The following is a 16,961-nucleotide window of genomic DNA, read 5'->3' on the forward strand; positions in this document are numbered from 1 at the left end:
TACAGTGAGGCATCGCAAAACCGAACCCGAATTTATTGTCTGCAAGAACTTACTTATATGGTAGAAGGTTTTCATTAGTTATAGTTAATGTTGAAGAATGTAAATTTTTTTTAGATTTTGTTCATTTGGGGTTTTTCTTTAAAATAGCGATATAAGCTTTGGCTAATAGGCAACTGTTGAAATTAAAGAATGGGGCCTGTAACCGACGGAGTGAGGGAGATGGCAGCGGGTGTGCGGGTGGGAGCGAGAGGTCGACAGTAAAATTATAATGAAAACGTGTAGAAAGATCGACTGCGATCGGCACTCGCGCTTGTAACAAAACAGTTTTTATTCGCAAAAAATACAAAAAAAGAAACAAAAAACTAAAGAAAAATAAAACCGAATCGGCAAACAGAAAACGAGAAATACAACAAAGAAACCTCTTGCGGCTGGTGTGGGAGGGGCTAAGACGTGAGGGGCGGTGGTGGAAAGGGGGAGGGGAAGGGGGTAGACGGATGCCACAATAGCAATAGCAATAGCCACCGCAAACATAGCGCTGCGTCATTGACGTCGGCAGAGGCGCAGGCAGCGGCAGAGGTGACGCCGCAAAACAATTGCCGGCCATTGTTGTCGTTGTATTTGTATATGCCGTTGTAGTTGCTGTTGTTGTAGCCGGGACCCCTACGTCGCAGTCACTCACTTTAGCCCCAAAAGCAAAGGGCATGCTCGAATATGGACGCGGGTTCAACGCGGTTTAAATAACTGAACCTTCTAGCAGTGGAACTCGAATTGAGGCTAGGTTGAGGTTCCCTATTCGGGCGCCAATGGATTTTTTGCCAGCTTTATGTTTTATAAATAACTTTTGTATTTCTAATAACTATTGGTGATTATTGCTACATTTTTTTTTAGTACTATACAATGCATTTAAGCCACTCTTTTTTATCTAAACAAAAATTTTGTATAAATATCAACATACGTTAATGAAAGTTGTTCTCGAAAACGATGTATAAAGATATTAAGATACATATATAAAAATAAATATATGAGCACTTGTAGCAATTGTTAGTCTGATATGACTATTTCTAATATAATTACTTTTTTTTGGAAAAATAATTAACGGCAGGGTATTTTCCTATGCACCAAGCTCTTGACTTCGTTTTTTGTTTTCTTCAGTTTTCTTAACATTTTGTTACATTTGCTTTGCCATTCATATTTCTTTTTGTTTATTGTTGTTTCCAACAACAGCAGACACTTGTGAGGGGCGTTGGGGCTTTGGGGGAGGCGAGGGGAGGGGGTGGTTCTGGTTCGGTTGGAGCGCCAGAGGGAGAGGCGAAACACACAATGGCCACACTTTGACCCTGACTTTTAATGTGTACACTCGCTGTCTCACTCGCACCCCTTCCCCCCACGTCCCGCTGCCCTTATGCTAAATTATTGTTATTATTATGAATTGTGCTTCGTTGTTTGTGCTTGTGTTTGTTTGTCTGCTAAACACTAAAGTATGATTAATTGACCTGTGGTGGCCGGCGCACTTTAGCACATATTTCCCCGGTCTCGGTACTGCCCCCCTCCCTCCCCACCCCCCACAAGTCCACATCTCCATTGGATTTTCCTTATGGAATGTATTTGTACATATGCACACATCATTAGTAGTTCACTACTATCAGTAGCGTAATTTTAATAACTAAATTTTATTGTATGAATTTTATTACTACATTTTATGCATTTATTTTATCCCTTTTTATTAATGTGCTGTTTATAAGGCGAACTTAAAGCTCATTTTTAAATGCGAATAATGGTTTTTGAAGCTCGTTGGCTTACATTTTATGAATAATTATATTAACTTGAAATTTTGTATAAACTATTTATATGTTTACTATTTTCTTCGCCCCAACTGTGGTGTGCTACTCATTTTGTACGCATGTAAGCTGGTATTTAAATATTTAAGCTATACACGTGGCTAATTGTGGTACGTTTTTCCTCCCTTTTTCTCGCTTTTCCTCGGATTTTCATTTGGTTAATAGGACCAGGATCGCGTTTAAGAAAGTGCAACAGCTTAGTCACCCAATCAAGCAGAGATTTCAAATCGTCTCAGCCCAAAAGTATGCACCTAAATACTTTAAACAAACAAATTGCCAAAGAAAAGGCTTAAACTAATTTTTTGTAAGGGGTACCATCATCAAAATTTGCAAAAAATGTGAAAAAAATAGAATTTCAATTTTTGAACACAGTTCGATCGGAAATTTAAATACGAGCTCAACGAGGTATAACATTCCATATTTGGGCCACTATTTCGAATGCAGTGATAAAAATAGTGAAAATAAAGTTCGCCAAAAAACAGAAAAACGATTTTCGGCAAAAATGCAATATTTACAATTGGTATTTTCGGTATAACTTGGCCAATAATGGTCGGAAAGTTAAAAAAATTACATTTTTTTACTCCTAATTACCAATACTAACCAAAAAGTTAACTTTTGGACCGACTTTGTCAAAATAATTTTTGGCCAAATTTTCGCATTTTTTGTAAGGGGTACCATCATCAAAATTTGCAAAAAATGTGAAAAAAATAGAATCTTCATTTTTAAACACAGTTTGATTGGGAATGTAATTACGAGCTCAACGAGGTATGACATTCCATAATTGGACCATTATTTTTCATGTTTTGGGCAAAATCCGATTATTTTTAGTCGGAAAATCGGGAAATCTTCAATATGGGTACGTAATCCATGCTAAATGGTTGGTTGTAGAGCCCCCATGGAATCCAATTACAAATAAGTTAGCTCAAAATGCGTAACATTTAAAATTTAATTTTTATTATTTGTTATTTCGAGGTAACCTGTCAAGAACAAGTTGAAGTCATCCTTTCCTAATACTAACGAAAATAAAAAAATGTTTGGGTTTAAAAAAAAAATAAACGGGAGTAGAAGAATTAACAAAGAATGGGATCTGAAGATGACCCTTATGGGATTCCTGGATGATCGCCGAACGAGGATTCCTCAATGTGGCCTCCTGTTGATATCCAAAGATGATATGATACCACTAGGTGATCGGCAGTAGTTCGCCAATGGCCAACTACTAAGCATTTCGCACGCCGCGCAACTCCTTGTCGGCCTTCTTGAGGGTGATGAAGTTGTTGAGCGACTTGACACGCAGTTTCGACCAGACCATAAAGTTGCCCAGCCCCAGAATGGTGGCCGCATGCAGAGCAGCTGCCTCCGGATAGAGAACGGTGGCACAGCCCAAGCCCGATGGCAGATTCAAGCTGGACCAAACGTCCACCTGCATGCTGTCCGATTTGACGGGCGGACAATTGATCACCGGATAGTTGGTGCTGCCGGAAACGACTGGACCCAGTCCATTCGAACGGCCGGCAACGGCCACAAAGACCAGGTTGCTCATCACCGATTCGTATTCGCGGACAATGCGCAGCGTTTCCTCCGGTCCCTTGTGGGCGGAACTCACACGGAGTTCCACATTGAGGCCGAGGGATCGACAGCTGGTGGCAATCTTCTCGCTGTGCGATATATCGGAGGCACTGCCCATCAGTATCACAACCAGGTGATCCTTCTTTGGCACAATATCGGCCAGTTGTTCGGCCACCCAAATGAAGTTCCTCTTCACGGTATCCAAATCGCTGGCCGTCACCGATGCCAGATTGCGGTACACCTGTTTGTCCACCATCAAACGCTTGTCACCGGCTGGCCACAAACGCCACGAATCGGAATCAATGATGTCGGCCAGCACAATGTTGCCATCGTCGCAGATACCAAACTCCACTTTCATGTCGATTAGGGCGCAGTTCTTGGTCTGCCACGCCCGCTCCAGTATCTCGAAGACCAGCAGCGTGGTTCTACGCATAATGTCCACCTCATCTTGGCCTAGTATAAGGGCGAAAGACAGTTGGATGAGTGGTTTATTTTAATAAAAGCAAGTGGTTGAGCAAGTAGTACTCACCGATCACTAGGCCATTCAGCTCAAACTTGGCGGAGACGATCTGCTCCTCGCTCCACTGGGGATCGTGGTTGGCATCGTCCTTGAAGAACGTCTCCTGCTTGGGCGGCGAGAACCTGTAGTTTGTACATTTAAGTAGTTAATCAAGTTTCTAGTTTGCGTTACTTTCAGTATATCGTGTTCCCTAACATATCTTACAATTACTCGATGCAAAACCTCAGAGAAGCGGACTTGTTGGCACTGCTACCGCAGATCAAAGCCATAAAAGGAGCTTTTGCCTTGAAATGACATGGAAACGCCATGAATTTACACATAGATCGGCAATGCGCCTGTCGAGAATCGGACTTGAATTACATATTTTGATTGGATTTGATTGGATTTGAGTGTGCATACATCAGGGCTTATCAGCGATTGTTGACCCTGTCTCAGTGCATCGATTGCAGTTTAATTTGTTTACCGCAAGCGGACCCAGATAATCGAGATAGCAACGAATCAAATCGAATCGAATCGAATGGGGTGATAACCCCAACGAGAGGCTGCGACTGTGACTGTGGCTGTGGTTGCGACTGTGGCCTGTTATCATACCAACCTGTGGCCCTCGGGCACTCCGACATTGCGCTTGAGGAACGATCCGGTGGCCAGGCGACGGGTCACCCACTCAATGGGTATCATCTGGCATTTGCGGGCGATGAAGGCCTTGGCGCCGCACTGCTTCACATAGGCGGTGCGAATGCCTGCGGGATAATAAGGCTCATTAAAATTAGTTTAATTAGAAGTCATTTAACTTACCAGCCTCGTTGAGCAGTCGGAACACCTGACCGTTGGTGGTATTCGAGATCTCCGCCTTGCCGGCCAGATCGTGGGCCTTGACACCATCGCCGGCGGTGATGCGATCCTTGCTGAGGAGCAGGCACAGTCCTGGCTGCTCCGGCAGATCGTACACCTGCTTCGTTTTGCCCTCGATGATGACCTTGCCGAGCTTGTAGCCCTCAACTGTGGAAATTCAAGTGGCAGTATTAGGATTTACTATCTACAAGCTCTATGCATTGTCATTTGTATTTTAAGCTGAATTTAAAGAATGACAAGCCCTCTTGTTTACAGAACACACAGCTCAAAAAGCAGCAATAACAAATTAAATGATAATACTTAATGCCTGATTATCAGATCATGCAAATATTCCGTTGCTCAAGTTGTTTTTAAGAAATCCAAATATTATTTTCATTTTCCAACACATTAAGCTTGTCCTATTTAACTTACTTAAAATATAGATCTTAAAATCTAATTTGCAGTTCGAATTAAAGTTCTTTAAACTGGTGAGGATTCTGTGGATTTGGGGATAACTTACTGGATGTGGTTGTGGTGGACATCTCGTAGCTGGCACGTTGTTGTCGCTCGACTTTCTGGATCCAAATTAAACCCAATTGGCGGCTGTTGTTTCACGTGTTGCGCACTCTGCTTTATGCTCGATATTCGCTGTCTGCCTTCCCTCTCTGTCACTCGATCTCGCGCTCTCTCTGTCTTTTTCGCTCTCCCTGTCTTGCGTCGTTTTTATTACAATCCGCAAACTCCGACGTTCGTCTGCATCGAAGAATCGCTCCAAAGCAACTGAGCGTCCATAGAATCGCCGGCGCGACTTTATGGCTCGATTTTCTTATCGCCGAAACCTCAACCAATACAAAGAGATCCATGTGTGTGTGTGTGTGCGTGAGTGTGTGTGCGTGTGTCGGCTTAGAGACGAGTATAATGCTGATCGGTAATACCCTGCGTTTTTGCGCGTTGATACCCTGCAGTTGCACCATTTTGACTTTGTCCTTGCCAACGGCTGATGAATAGCTGATGAAACGTTGATGAACGCCACTGCGGGGTAGCTTACGTATAAGTAGGATTCATTTTTGGCAATCTATAAAGCTATAGTATCATGCAACTGACTGTTTTTGTGTTTGAAATGCTCCTACATCTAAAATTTACTGTGCTTCTAATCTTCAAAAGATCATTTCTCTCATATTCATTTTACTTTTTTAAGTTTCTGCTAACTGACTTTAGTAATTTCTATTTTTCGTAGCTTTTGGCCCTTTTCCGTCTCCTGGAATCATCAACAGGATGGTGATCTCTTTCTTGGTTAGCCTCTTTAACGTCTTTTTGGGCGTACTGCTCTTTTTGGTGACTTTCCCACAGTTTAACTGACTTTCGGGAACGAAATGCCTAATGTTGGTGGCCACTTGCTCCTCCTGGTGGCCCAACAAGTGCGTGTCTCGCATGGCGGCCATTTTCAGTTCTTCTATACAAATCATTTCTTATCCCGAAGCAACTACATTCCAGAACAACTTCACAAGTGGGTTTTAATTGTGCGTTGCATCAATCGTATTCCTTCGTTTCGCCGGTTGCCTAACTTTTGAATCTTCCTGCTTCGTTTGCTCCTCATCCTCATCATCCGATTTCCTGCTTGCGTAGGCTCGATCCTCATCCTTGTCATCCTCCGCCTTGCTATCGCTTTCCTTGTCCTCGTCCTCCTCCTCCTCCTCCTCCATCACCAGTTGGCCATTCAGTGTGGGAAACTTGATGACGGGCAGCATTTTGCTCTGCTGCTGCTGCTGCTGATTGCCCTCATCCATCAGCTGCTGGATAAGTTTGGCGATGTCCTCGCGCTTCTTGGTCACCGTCAGTGGATCGAACCAGTTTCTAAGCTTCCTAATGGGCAGTCTATAGTCTCTGATGGGTGTGGTGAAGAATTGCTCCACATACTGCAGCAGATAGAGGCCGCAATCGGTGAGATTCTCCTGCTGCGGCACCTCCACCCGATGAGCGGGCATGTTGTCCTTGGTGAAGATGTGCGCCTGCGCATTCGGATTCTTTGCCTGGTACTCGCACGTGAGGTAGTCCCGCAGTATATCAATCGCTCGCTGTCGTGAGTAGACCGGATACGAGTCGAAGATGAGTATTACAGGCTGTTTGATTGGAATGTCATCGCTGCGGGTGGACGACTCGGCATCATTGTATGCCACCGGGCCTCTTAGGCTGGGGAAACATATGATGGCCAGTATCCAATGGGCCTGATCGTTGAACGGTATGATGATGAAGTCCTTGTCGAATATATTCACGGTTCGCGTCCATCTCTGCACCACTTTGTGACGCTTCTGGGCCGCCGTCTGCCGAACTTTGTTGGGCAGCGTCACCGTGTTCAAACGCTTGTGAAAAAATATGCTAAAGATGTGCGTCCGTTCGCGCTGACCCTCCGGTATGATGTTATTCTTTAGCCAGCACAGATAGAAATCAATGATGACATCGTTCAGATACGTGCCGCTACTGAGGCACATGTAGTCCTTCATGCTGATGCTCAGGCCGCCGGTGCCGGTGGGCGGATACTTAAACAGGTGTAGATTCTCGTCGGCAGAGAGGCGTCGCTCCGCCGACTGTCCGCCGCCATCTGGCTTGGCCTCCTCCGTTTGGCCATCGCCGGCGGCGTTGGTTTCCTCATCCTCGCTGCTCAGCAGCACCACATCCTCGTCATCAAAGTCCCGGCTCAGTATCCACTTGCGATTCCTGCGCAGGCGACTCTGCTCTGCGCGTTCCTCGGGTGTGGGTTTAGCTGGCAAGCATGTGGATGCCACATTACTTGGCGCCCGTGACTGCGTGCCACCAGCTGTCTCCTCCGATTTCTTGCGAACATTCGACTGGATCGCATCTCCAGCTGGTTGAACGACCGGGCAACCGTTGCTCTTCTTTGCAGCAGTTGGGGTTTCGCTCGCAGCGTGGCGATTCCCCGGCTTCTTGCTGGATAAACCATTGTTGTCCTGAGCACCTGCAGCTGGATGGCCATTGTTGTCCTCCGCAGAATGACACTTCTTGCGTTTCTTGCTGCGGCGCGCATTGGCGTCTTGGTCCACCGACGATCTCTCGTGGGCGGAACGACTCTTCTTGTGCTTCTTGCTCTTGGTAGGATTGTTGGCAACCGTAGCCGTTGGTTTGCCAGCCGCAGGAGTGGATGTCTCCTCGCCAGGCGTCGTTGGGGGAGCAGCGGCTTTGGACTGATGCATCTCCCTGTAGAACTCCTCCGCCTGGGCAACCATCTGGGGATCGGTGGCACTGATATCGATGCCCACCGAGACGACCACATGGATACTGCCACCGGCGTTCTCCATGCAATCAATTGTGGTGCTGTCATCGAACTTAACGCCCATCTGCCGGAGCAGATCCTGCACCGTGCACGATGAGCTGGGCAGCGTGAACGTGATGATCTGCTGCTGTCCACTGGCCAGAACCACCAGCATCTTGGCGCTCCGTTTGTCCTGATCCCTGCTTGCCTTGCGATTGATCAGCAGTTGGCGGGAGAGGATTATATAGTCATTGAGGGCGATTCGACGTACGGCTTTCTCCTCCGAAACTGGCCCACTGCGATTCATTTTGGAGTCGGCTTCAACATATGAGCATTATGGGCACATCTGAAACTGAAGTTTCTGGAATCGATTGAAAAATTCCCGGGCTGCTCGAAAGTGTGAAGTTCACTGGGTGTCGACAAGCACACACATTACACCCGGCAAGTTGGTTTCTATTTTTGCTGTCATTTTGAAGCAATTTACCTGTATGATTTTTCGCGTTTTTTGTCTATCGAAACATTTGGTTTCTTTCCGTTTTAAAGTTTTGTAAACGGCGTCCCAAGTGCTGTATCCAAAACATCTGTGCGAGTTGTTATCGATATCGGAGTTCTGCTGTTATCGATATGTTTCAAATTGGTCTGGCTTTTGTAGTGTGTTTTTGAAACTTCTATCGATAGTCCATGCCAGATTTGAAATTTGGAAAATGTATATAAAGCAATATTTTAACTGATCTAATTGAAGTGATTTTCGTTTAGAACATGTTCAAGCGTGTTCATATTTCCAAACACACTTTAAAACTTGACTTTTTAAGTTTAACCAAAAGTGTGAGATGCATTCTGGCAAATTCTTTGTACGGAAATTTCAAAAAAATATTTTCGTAATATTTGGAGCACTTTGCAAGTGCCTAGATTATCATATTCTAGCTTTGCGTCCGTCATCGCGTCCACCTGTCCGACTTTCAGTCGTCAGCATTGAGCTCCAACACCACACGGATCGTTAGCCGATAAGCAAATCAAATGTAAACAATAATATTTTTGTGTTTTTGTTTTGTTGGCCGCCCCAGAGCGCCGTTATAAAAATATAAAACCATTTCCCGCCGCACAGACTGACTTGACACACACGTTTTCCCTTCCGCGGGCCAAAGGGCTCCATTTCAATGCATTTGCATCGGTTGCCAAGTGCGGAAAATCGCATCTAAATCATAACGTTTGTGGCTGTCAGCAAGTTTGCCAAGTCGAATTCCTTAAATCTCTGGGAAGAGGAAATGGACTGGGATTCTGGGAAACAATTCTCATTGTTTTACATTTGCATATTTACCTATAGTTTAACTACTATTTAAAATCTGTAGTGTCTGCAGCAATTCCTATTATTTAATAAAATTTTAGAAAAAACTATTTTAATGTATTTGTATATTATATACTTAGCACTCTTTATTTTAGACTAAGCATTAATACCTCATCTTTTTCGAGTAAATTTAGAACTTTTTTAGTTCCACTCTAAAGTTCATTTTCCATTGCACTCATATTAACTTTTTTTTGGTTCCAGCAAAACGTTCGCATGGTAGATGTAATGTTTAACTAATCACTTTAACTACTTTTTATAAGTACACTTGAATTTAATATTTAATTCACAATTAATATGTGAAACTACATTTTTAGTTCGTAAGCAAAGACTTGCACCCAATGCGCGTTGCATGCAGCGCGGGCGCACACCCCGCTCGCTATCGATAACCGGCCGCCGCCTATCGATTGCTGCCGCCCATCCACTCAGTTGCCACGAAAGTCGCGCGAACGCCGGTAACGGAAATTCTCGACAAACGCAGCGCAACGTCGTTCTCGCGTCGCCGTCGACGTCGGCGTTGTGTCGTCGCCGCAGCAGAAAATAAAAATAAAGGAGAAAAACAAAATTAAGAAAAAAAAAGGAAACAACTGCATGCGAAATAAATCGAAATAAAAACATAATCGCTTTTATTAAAATCCGCAACAAAACAAACGAAGCCGAAACGAAGAAAAAGTGAGCACTCATTTGTTGTTGGTGTGCCAAGCCGAATTGCACACGCAGCCGCAAATTGTATTAAATTCGAATTGTTTAATTTAATTGTAAAGGTTTGCCCACAACAAAACGTAGCTGGCGAAAATTGTATTTATTTATGTTTAATTCGTGTGCTTCTGTGTGTGCGTGCGTGTGTTTGTTGTGCTGTGTGTGTGTCTTTAACTTGATTTCTTTTGCTATTATCCTTGGCGTGTCTGCCGCTCTCTCTCCCTCTCTACCCCCCTCTCTTTGTTTGTCCGCTCTCTTGGCGCAACCCTCTATTACCGTTTTTTTTTTTTGCTTATTTTGTTTTGTGCCAGATGGGATACGAATGTTAACCCTTGATGGACCTAGTTTGCAAAATAATAAATAACGTTTTTGTCGCTATGAATAACTCTATAAACATCCTATGCCTTTGAAATATAAATAAAATGTAAAGAAAATGTTGCAATTTGTAATGTTCCGATAAGAATCTTAGTTTTGAGAGTTAATTTTGTGCACCCCTTTAATTATGTTTTATTCCCCGATGTTTAAAACATTTTTGAAATATCAATAGCTGCCCTCGAAACAAAATGACATTCAAGTGTTAAGGCAGAAAGTGGACATAGTTGCAGCGAATTAAATAAAAGAAATGGCAAACAAATAAACCATTTGCTTAGCTGTTTGTATGCAGCATTCAAATCGAAATTCAATAGCATATCAATTGATAGTATCACATAGTATCTATGAGACCCGTAAAAAAAAAAAACACAATATGGTATGCGAAATTCCCATTTCTTCGTTTCTCCCCCGTTTTGTTTTGTTTCGTTTTTTCGCCGCTGGGCGCAAATTTAAATTGATTTTTTTCTTTTTCTTCTGGGCTGCTGCACATACAGCTGCGGTCAAGACGATAGCATTTGTTCAATTCTCTATTGCATTTTTGAACAAAATAATATATTAGCAAATCTACACCTTTTTAATTGTTATTATGAGCAAGTAATTGTTCTATAATATGTAATTTTTAATTAACTGCAACTGCTTGCTATTATTTTAGCCACAACTGTAGTATGCGCATGTATGTGTGTGTTTGTGACGTTGTGGTTTGTTGCACTCGCATAATTGTCATATTAATGCTTGCATAAAAGAGAGTGCAATAAAAGTAGAGGAAGGGACAGGAGAAATGGCGTGCAACACACAGCAATTGCCTATTTCCCCTTTCCCCCCTCCTTTTATCAGCACTTAACACTTCAGTAACCCAAAACATAACAAAAGAACAGTGCTTGCAAAACTGCAAGAATTAGCCCCTTAACACCCATTATCAACTGTTCTAAGGGTGACAGATATTCGAATGGAATATACCCAATTTGAATGACATTAATGAGGTTTATAGTCTTTAAACTATGAGTTGATAAATGAAGATGGATATATTTGTATATTTAATATGGAAATTTCAAAACCGCACTCATAAATTTGTATTATTCTAATCTAAGAATTTGAAATCATTTTTCCAGCACATCGAAGGAACAACTAAAAGACCCACACACAATTCACACCTAAAAGACTGCAATCTGCCTTAACCAGAGGAAAACCAGAAAAAGCCGGAGAAAGGAAACTATAGAGGAAGTCATACAGGGTGGGAAATCGGGTGGAGAAAGCGGGAGAGCAAAAACGCAGGGAGTGAAAAAGAAAGCGGGCAGATTGACTACAGCACGAACCCGATCCGGTTCTGAATCGGTTAAAAACACTGAAACGGTAACATAATCAAAATATCAAACATCCAAACATCACCATGACTTCGTTCGTCGAGCTGCTGGGACTTTTCCTGCTGCTGATGCTGCCATTCCTCTACGAGACCAATCACATATTCCGATACTACTTCAAATTCCTGATGTACTACGGCATCGTGTCCTTCAACTCGATCGTCCTCATCCCGGCCTTCCTCACCCGTCCCTGCGATGTCCGCAATCTGCTGTAAGTGTTGCAAAATATTAACATATGTACATGTATCATAGAATCCTATACTAAACTGATAGATTATAAGACGAAATAACTACCATCAACATGAGGGAATAATGAATATTTCAAATATTAATAGGCATAATAAAGGGCAATAGCTATAGGTAAAAGCTAAATATTATTGCAAACTTCATCTGAGATTATATCCACACGTTAATTACCTGCGAAATGATGCACTTTATCATGCTTACGCGTAAACTTGACCCAAATAAAAAATCTTAATCTCATTCACCCCAATAATGTTGATGAAATGATTTAATAACATTTTAAGGGAGCACTTAACACCCAGGTCACCCCTTTAAATTGCTCACGAACCCAAATAATGTCAATTGCTTATTAACTTTTTGACAAATTCGCATTTGCAAATAAATCCACTTAATGAAACCATTTGCCTAATCAAAACCACCACAAGAAATGTGCAAGTGCTTTAGACAATCGAATTGTTGTTGAATAATGCATTGTATTGGCCTGACAGGCAGATAGATAGGGTAATTGAGTAGATCGACTTAATATCAAACCCAAAAGAAAAGGCTTATCAATGGAAACCGCAGGCGGTTCGGTTTCCTTGAGGTCCCAAGGCGAATGCGTCAATGACACATACAACTTTAATGGGCCATCAATATTAACAAGGGCCCAACTGCGGAGGAGTGACTGCAGGTGGCCGCAATGCACTCCTGGCCAACTGGCAAACTGGCCAACTGTCCAACTGGCCAACTGGCCAACTGTCACTCAAGGCCCCCGAAAGTCCGAAAAGCCACCAATTGTTGTACACTCGAACAAAACGAAAGGAGACTTTCGTATTTAAATCGTGTTATGCTTGACACCAACTAGTCAGCTTAAATCTATTAAATCTATCTATTCAATCTACCGATTGATCAATTTCCTTATGTTATGATCCTTTCCAAAGTTGCAACATCCTCCAAACTGCTGTATACCCAATTCTACCAAGCTGCTAGCAAACTAACTGAGCAAACTGAGGAACCAGCAAACAGTTCAAAGATATAGATTTATGGTTTTGATAAACCAATGTTTATGATTGTATGCGTTAGCCATTCGGGCATCGGCAATTCAATTTGTGGCGATAAGGTTTCTTTTATTGCACCCACGGCGGGCATTTGTGGCAATGATTCGGCAATCAGTGAACTGATTTTTCAGAGCAATTCAAACACTTGGCAACTATGTATGTTAACGCATTAAATAACTCATTAGTTGCTTTAGAGTTACATTGCTTTACATTACATATTGAAGCAATTATAATGGCAATGGGTATCGTGCAGTTGGGACGCTGTAAGGTATGTGACTATATTTCTTGGTGATTTGTGCTTGTGATTTTGACTGAGGCGATATTGCCCCAAGGACGAAGTTTTCGACGGGGAATTGAATCGGACTGTTGGGTGCTTGAATTACCAAGGGGGGAGGGGCACTAGAGGGGGAAGGGGAGCTGTTGCACGCTAGTGGCAAAGCCGGGAAAAACCGAATTGGGTGCCCCATGCGGTGGGTCTTTGTGTTTTTTACCCTTTTTTTTTTTTTTTTGGTATGTGGTTAGTGCAGTTGGTAGCATTGGTAGTATTTCTCGCCACCTCGGCGATTTTGCGCGACTCAAATAACCATTTGCATTAGACAGCAATGAATATTTGATATCAGGGGTGGATTACTACGCGCTCAGGTAGTCGCACACACAAATACCGCTCACCTCAATCAATTATGCCGCTGTCCAGCTACTTTATGCAGTTTATCGATCCGTTTTCCGTGGAGGTGAGCCTGGAACGAGGATTCCAAGTAAACAGTGTGCTGCCACCTCCCCTGGGATATAATTTCCACCGATTCCGAGCTGTAATTACATGTCATGACTAGCTGATTTAGCTACTAGCTACTAGCTACAAGCCACATCCACGTGGAATGGGTATCATCCCGGCGACAGGGTAGAAATCAGAGCTACGCCTCAATGGCTGTCAACTTGATTAAATAATGGTGCAATCACAATTGACTGCTAGTAGACCAAAGCTGTGGGAAATTGTTGTGGCTTTAATTGTGGGCGATGGGTTACTGGAAAACTCTATAATACTCTCTATGCATAATACCACCTCTATCAAAGAAATCCATGATTACAATGTTGCTGATGCACTTTCTCGAACACTTTATCGTTGGCAGATGGGCGAGCACCTGGTGCCATCGCGTTTCCACGCTGATCGGCCTGCGCTGGGAGCTGCGCGGCAAGGAGCATTTGGCCAAGGATCAGGCCTGCATCATTGTGGCCAATCACCAGAGCTCGCTGGATGTGCTGGGTAAGCCTCTATGATTATCAATCAATCAATCAATCAGTGTATTTAAAATGGTATCTATTCGCAGGCATGTTCAACATCTGGCATGTGATGAACAAGTGCACGGTGGTGGCCAAGCGGGAGCTCTTCTACGCCTGGCCTTTTGGCTTGGCGGCCTGGTTGGCTGGCCTAATCTTCATCGATCGGGTGCGCGGCGAGAAGGCGCGCGAAACGCTGAACGATGTGAATCGTCGCATCAAGAAGCAGCGCATCAAACTGTGGGTTTTCCCCGAGGGCACGCGTCGCAACACCGGCGAACTGCATCCGTTCAAGAAGGGCGCCTTTCACATGGCCATCGATCAGCAGATACCCATCTTGCCGGTGGTCTTCTCCTCCTACGGCACATTCCTCAATGACAAGAAGAAGATATTGAATGCGGGTCGCATTGTGATTACCACGCTGCCGCCGGTTAGCACCGAGGGTCTAACCAAGGACGACATCGATGTGCTAATGGAGCGCGTTCGCGCCCAAATGATTGAAACCTTCAAGCTGACGTCCGCGGAGGCGTTGCAGCGGTACAAGCCATTGAAAAAGGGTGGCATTCCACTCGCCCCATCAGCATTAGCAGCAGCATCATCTGCATCAGCCTCCAACGCCACAAAAACTGTGGCTTCTTCGGGAACGTCGGCCACTCCCGTTGCGGATGCGGCGGTGGCTGCCGCAGCTGCCGTGGCCAGCAATAGTTCGGCATACGGTCAGCCGCCGGGCTATGGAGCCGGTGCCGCCAAGGCCAGCTTGCTCAAGACGCTTTAGACGCGATGTAGCATTTTAATCCTTACACACAGACCCACACCCACACACTCATATCCAAAAATACCAAACACCTCATGGCGTAGCTGGAGTGTCGCGTTGGGGACTTGCAGATTAGCTTTATTTCGGGCCTATTTGGGAGTTTTATAATCTACAGTCGTGCAATTTTCGTACACGTGCAGTATTTGTTTATCATATAATGGGTTCAAGTCCCAACTGTGTTTTCCTATTATTTTACTCTATTTCATTTTGTAATTTATTTCTCCACACGTATGGTTCAAAGTATTCTTTAAGTTATCTCTTATATCCCGTATAAGAATTTCAATTTGTTTACAATTAGACTGCATTGATTGAAAAGTTAAAGCTGCTGCTTACTTGTAAATACCAAATCCATGCCACTTTAAACAACGAAATAACACTTTTAATTCGCATAGCCATATGGATTCTGATAGTGCGCTAGTCTTGTCTGAAAAGGTCAAATCCCAAATAGGAATAAAGTATACACACTTTTTCAAATCATTTTGTAGATTTCCGCACCTGCATAATAGTTTAGTCCCATCTAAATGCATACGAAATAAGTGTACTTTGAAAGCGAGTTCATGTGTTTGGCTCCTCACGTTCAACGATACCGGCTACAGTCCACGCAACAACACTTCACATCCAAATAGTTTGACTAATTCAGGCACCAAAACGAGTATTAGGAGTAGCTACCACAAAACTGCGACCCTCGACTGTCAGACTCTATTTTTTTCTTAGGCAACACATACCAAAAAACACATACCAACTAACAAACAAACCAAAAACATCAACTCTACGCTACACCCTGCAACAGGAATCGAAGAACTTGGCCAACTCGAAACGGCTTGGATTATATTGTGGGTCTAATTGGGCACTGTTAAAATCCAAGCCATTTTGGTAAGGTTTTTAAGCAACCCAGATTACGATAATTCCATGATATCCTTTGATTCTGTTGCCGCGTGTACTTGCTAGTTGATAACACCAAATAATATAAATTTAATAATAAATAAATATCTAAACATACACTGTGAATGACTAATCTTGCAAACGACATTACACACACTATGTAGGGCGAATTCTGGTTGATTTTGAAACCACACGTATTTTACTTTTACAAGACATTCCCTAACTAGATTAGGGTACCCATAAAAAAAAGGAATGTATGCCTTTATTCGCTTGTAATTGAATCCGGAGAGGAATCAACTTACTTTTTATCTTATATCACCTCATGGCATCTAAGGAATTTAAGGGATCTTTAAAACTAACAGCTAACAACTAACACCTAACACCTATTTGTGTATTGTATTCAAGTGTATTGTGAATTGTGTACCATCTGTGTGGTAAAGTGTTAACTTAACTTTGTAAATACTATGCGGTTTACTTTAACGACAAATCAAAAGCGATAGGGCGCAGGAAGGCAAAAGGAAACAATTAAATACAAGTATAATAAATATTTTTTTCAAATATTTACGATGGTTTCTTCTTCTGGCGGTCGTCTGTGTGTGAAGGTCGAGCTTTTCCCCTGGACTTTCAACTTTTGTATCTTCAAGTGGGCTTATCAAATAGTTTAGAATTATGACGCCGATTTGAAATCGTCTATGATTTGAACTTAAATGTGTCTCTGTTGCTACTTAACTTCTTTAAACTTAAAGCTGGTTATCAACAGGTAACTGGGCAGTCTGATCTTGGAGAATTCATCTTATCGCAGCTGATTAAAGAAATTAAACAACCAAATGCACATTTGATTTGGTTGAAATCTAATCGTTGGTTTCCTCATGCAACCTTTGGTTGGACCATTTCCAACTGGCTATATAGATAATGT

At 43.0% G+C, this 16,961-nt stretch overlaps 3 protein-coding genes across 4 annotated transcripts; 1 reads left to right on the forward strand and 2 right to left on the reverse strand.

The window, feature by feature from the left end:
- Positions 1-2,770: 2,770 nt before the first annotated feature.
- LOC122623941 (multifunctional protein ADE2) lies at positions 2,771-5,530 on the reverse strand. Its single transcript, XM_043803339.1, has 5 exons — positions 5,276-5,530; positions 4,720-4,923; positions 4,520-4,664; positions 3,934-4,046; positions 2,771-3,857 (listed from the first exon to the last, which is right to left on the reverse strand). The coding sequence occupies exons 1-5, from the start codon at positions 5,295-5,297 to the stop codon at positions 3,055-3,057; spliced, it is 1,287 nt and encodes a 428-aa protein (XP_043659274.1). The 5' UTR covers positions 5,298-5,530; the 3' UTR covers positions 2,771-3,054.
- A 169-nt stretch (positions 5,531-5,699) lies between these two features.
- Positions 5,700-8,611, reverse strand: LOC122623940 (ubiquitin-like-specific protease 2). The gene is made up of 2 exons (XM_043803338.1): positions 8,508-8,611; positions 5,700-8,375 (listed from the first exon to the last, which is right to left on the reverse strand). The coding sequence occupies exon 2, from the start codon at positions 8,328-8,330 to the stop codon at positions 6,270-6,272; it is 2,061 nt and encodes a 686-aa protein (XP_043659273.1). The 5' UTR covers positions 8,331-8,375; positions 8,508-8,611; the 3' UTR covers positions 5,700-6,269.
- Positions 8,612-9,806: 1,195 nt separating this feature from the next.
- On the forward strand, positions 9,807-16,605 carry LOC122623343 (1-acyl-sn-glycerol-3-phosphate acyltransferase alpha). 2 transcript variants are annotated; one of them, XM_043802436.1, is made up of 4 exons: positions 9,807-10,037; positions 11,546-12,005; positions 14,202-14,335; positions 14,400-16,605. In XM_043802436.1, the coding sequence occupies exons 2-4, from the start codon at positions 11,824-11,826 to the stop codon at positions 15,122-15,124; spliced, it is 1,041 nt and encodes a 346-aa protein (XP_043658371.1). In that variant the 5' UTR covers positions 9,807-10,037; positions 11,546-11,823; the 3' UTR covers positions 15,125-16,605. The 2 variants fall into 2 exon arrangements, with proteins under 2 accessions (XP_043658371.1, XP_043658372.1); XM_043802437.1 differs by lacking the exon at positions 9,807-10,037 and adding an exon at positions 10,113-10,129.
- Positions 16,606-16,961: the final 356 nt, after the last annotated feature.

The sequence above is a fragment of the Drosophila teissieri genome, chromosome X, assembly GCF_016746235.2.
Source record: "Drosophila teissieri strain GT53w chromosome X, Prin_Dtei_1.1, whole genome shotgun sequence".
Taxonomy (NCBI): Eukaryota; Metazoa; Arthropoda; class Insecta; order Diptera; family Drosophilidae; genus Drosophila; species Drosophila teissieri.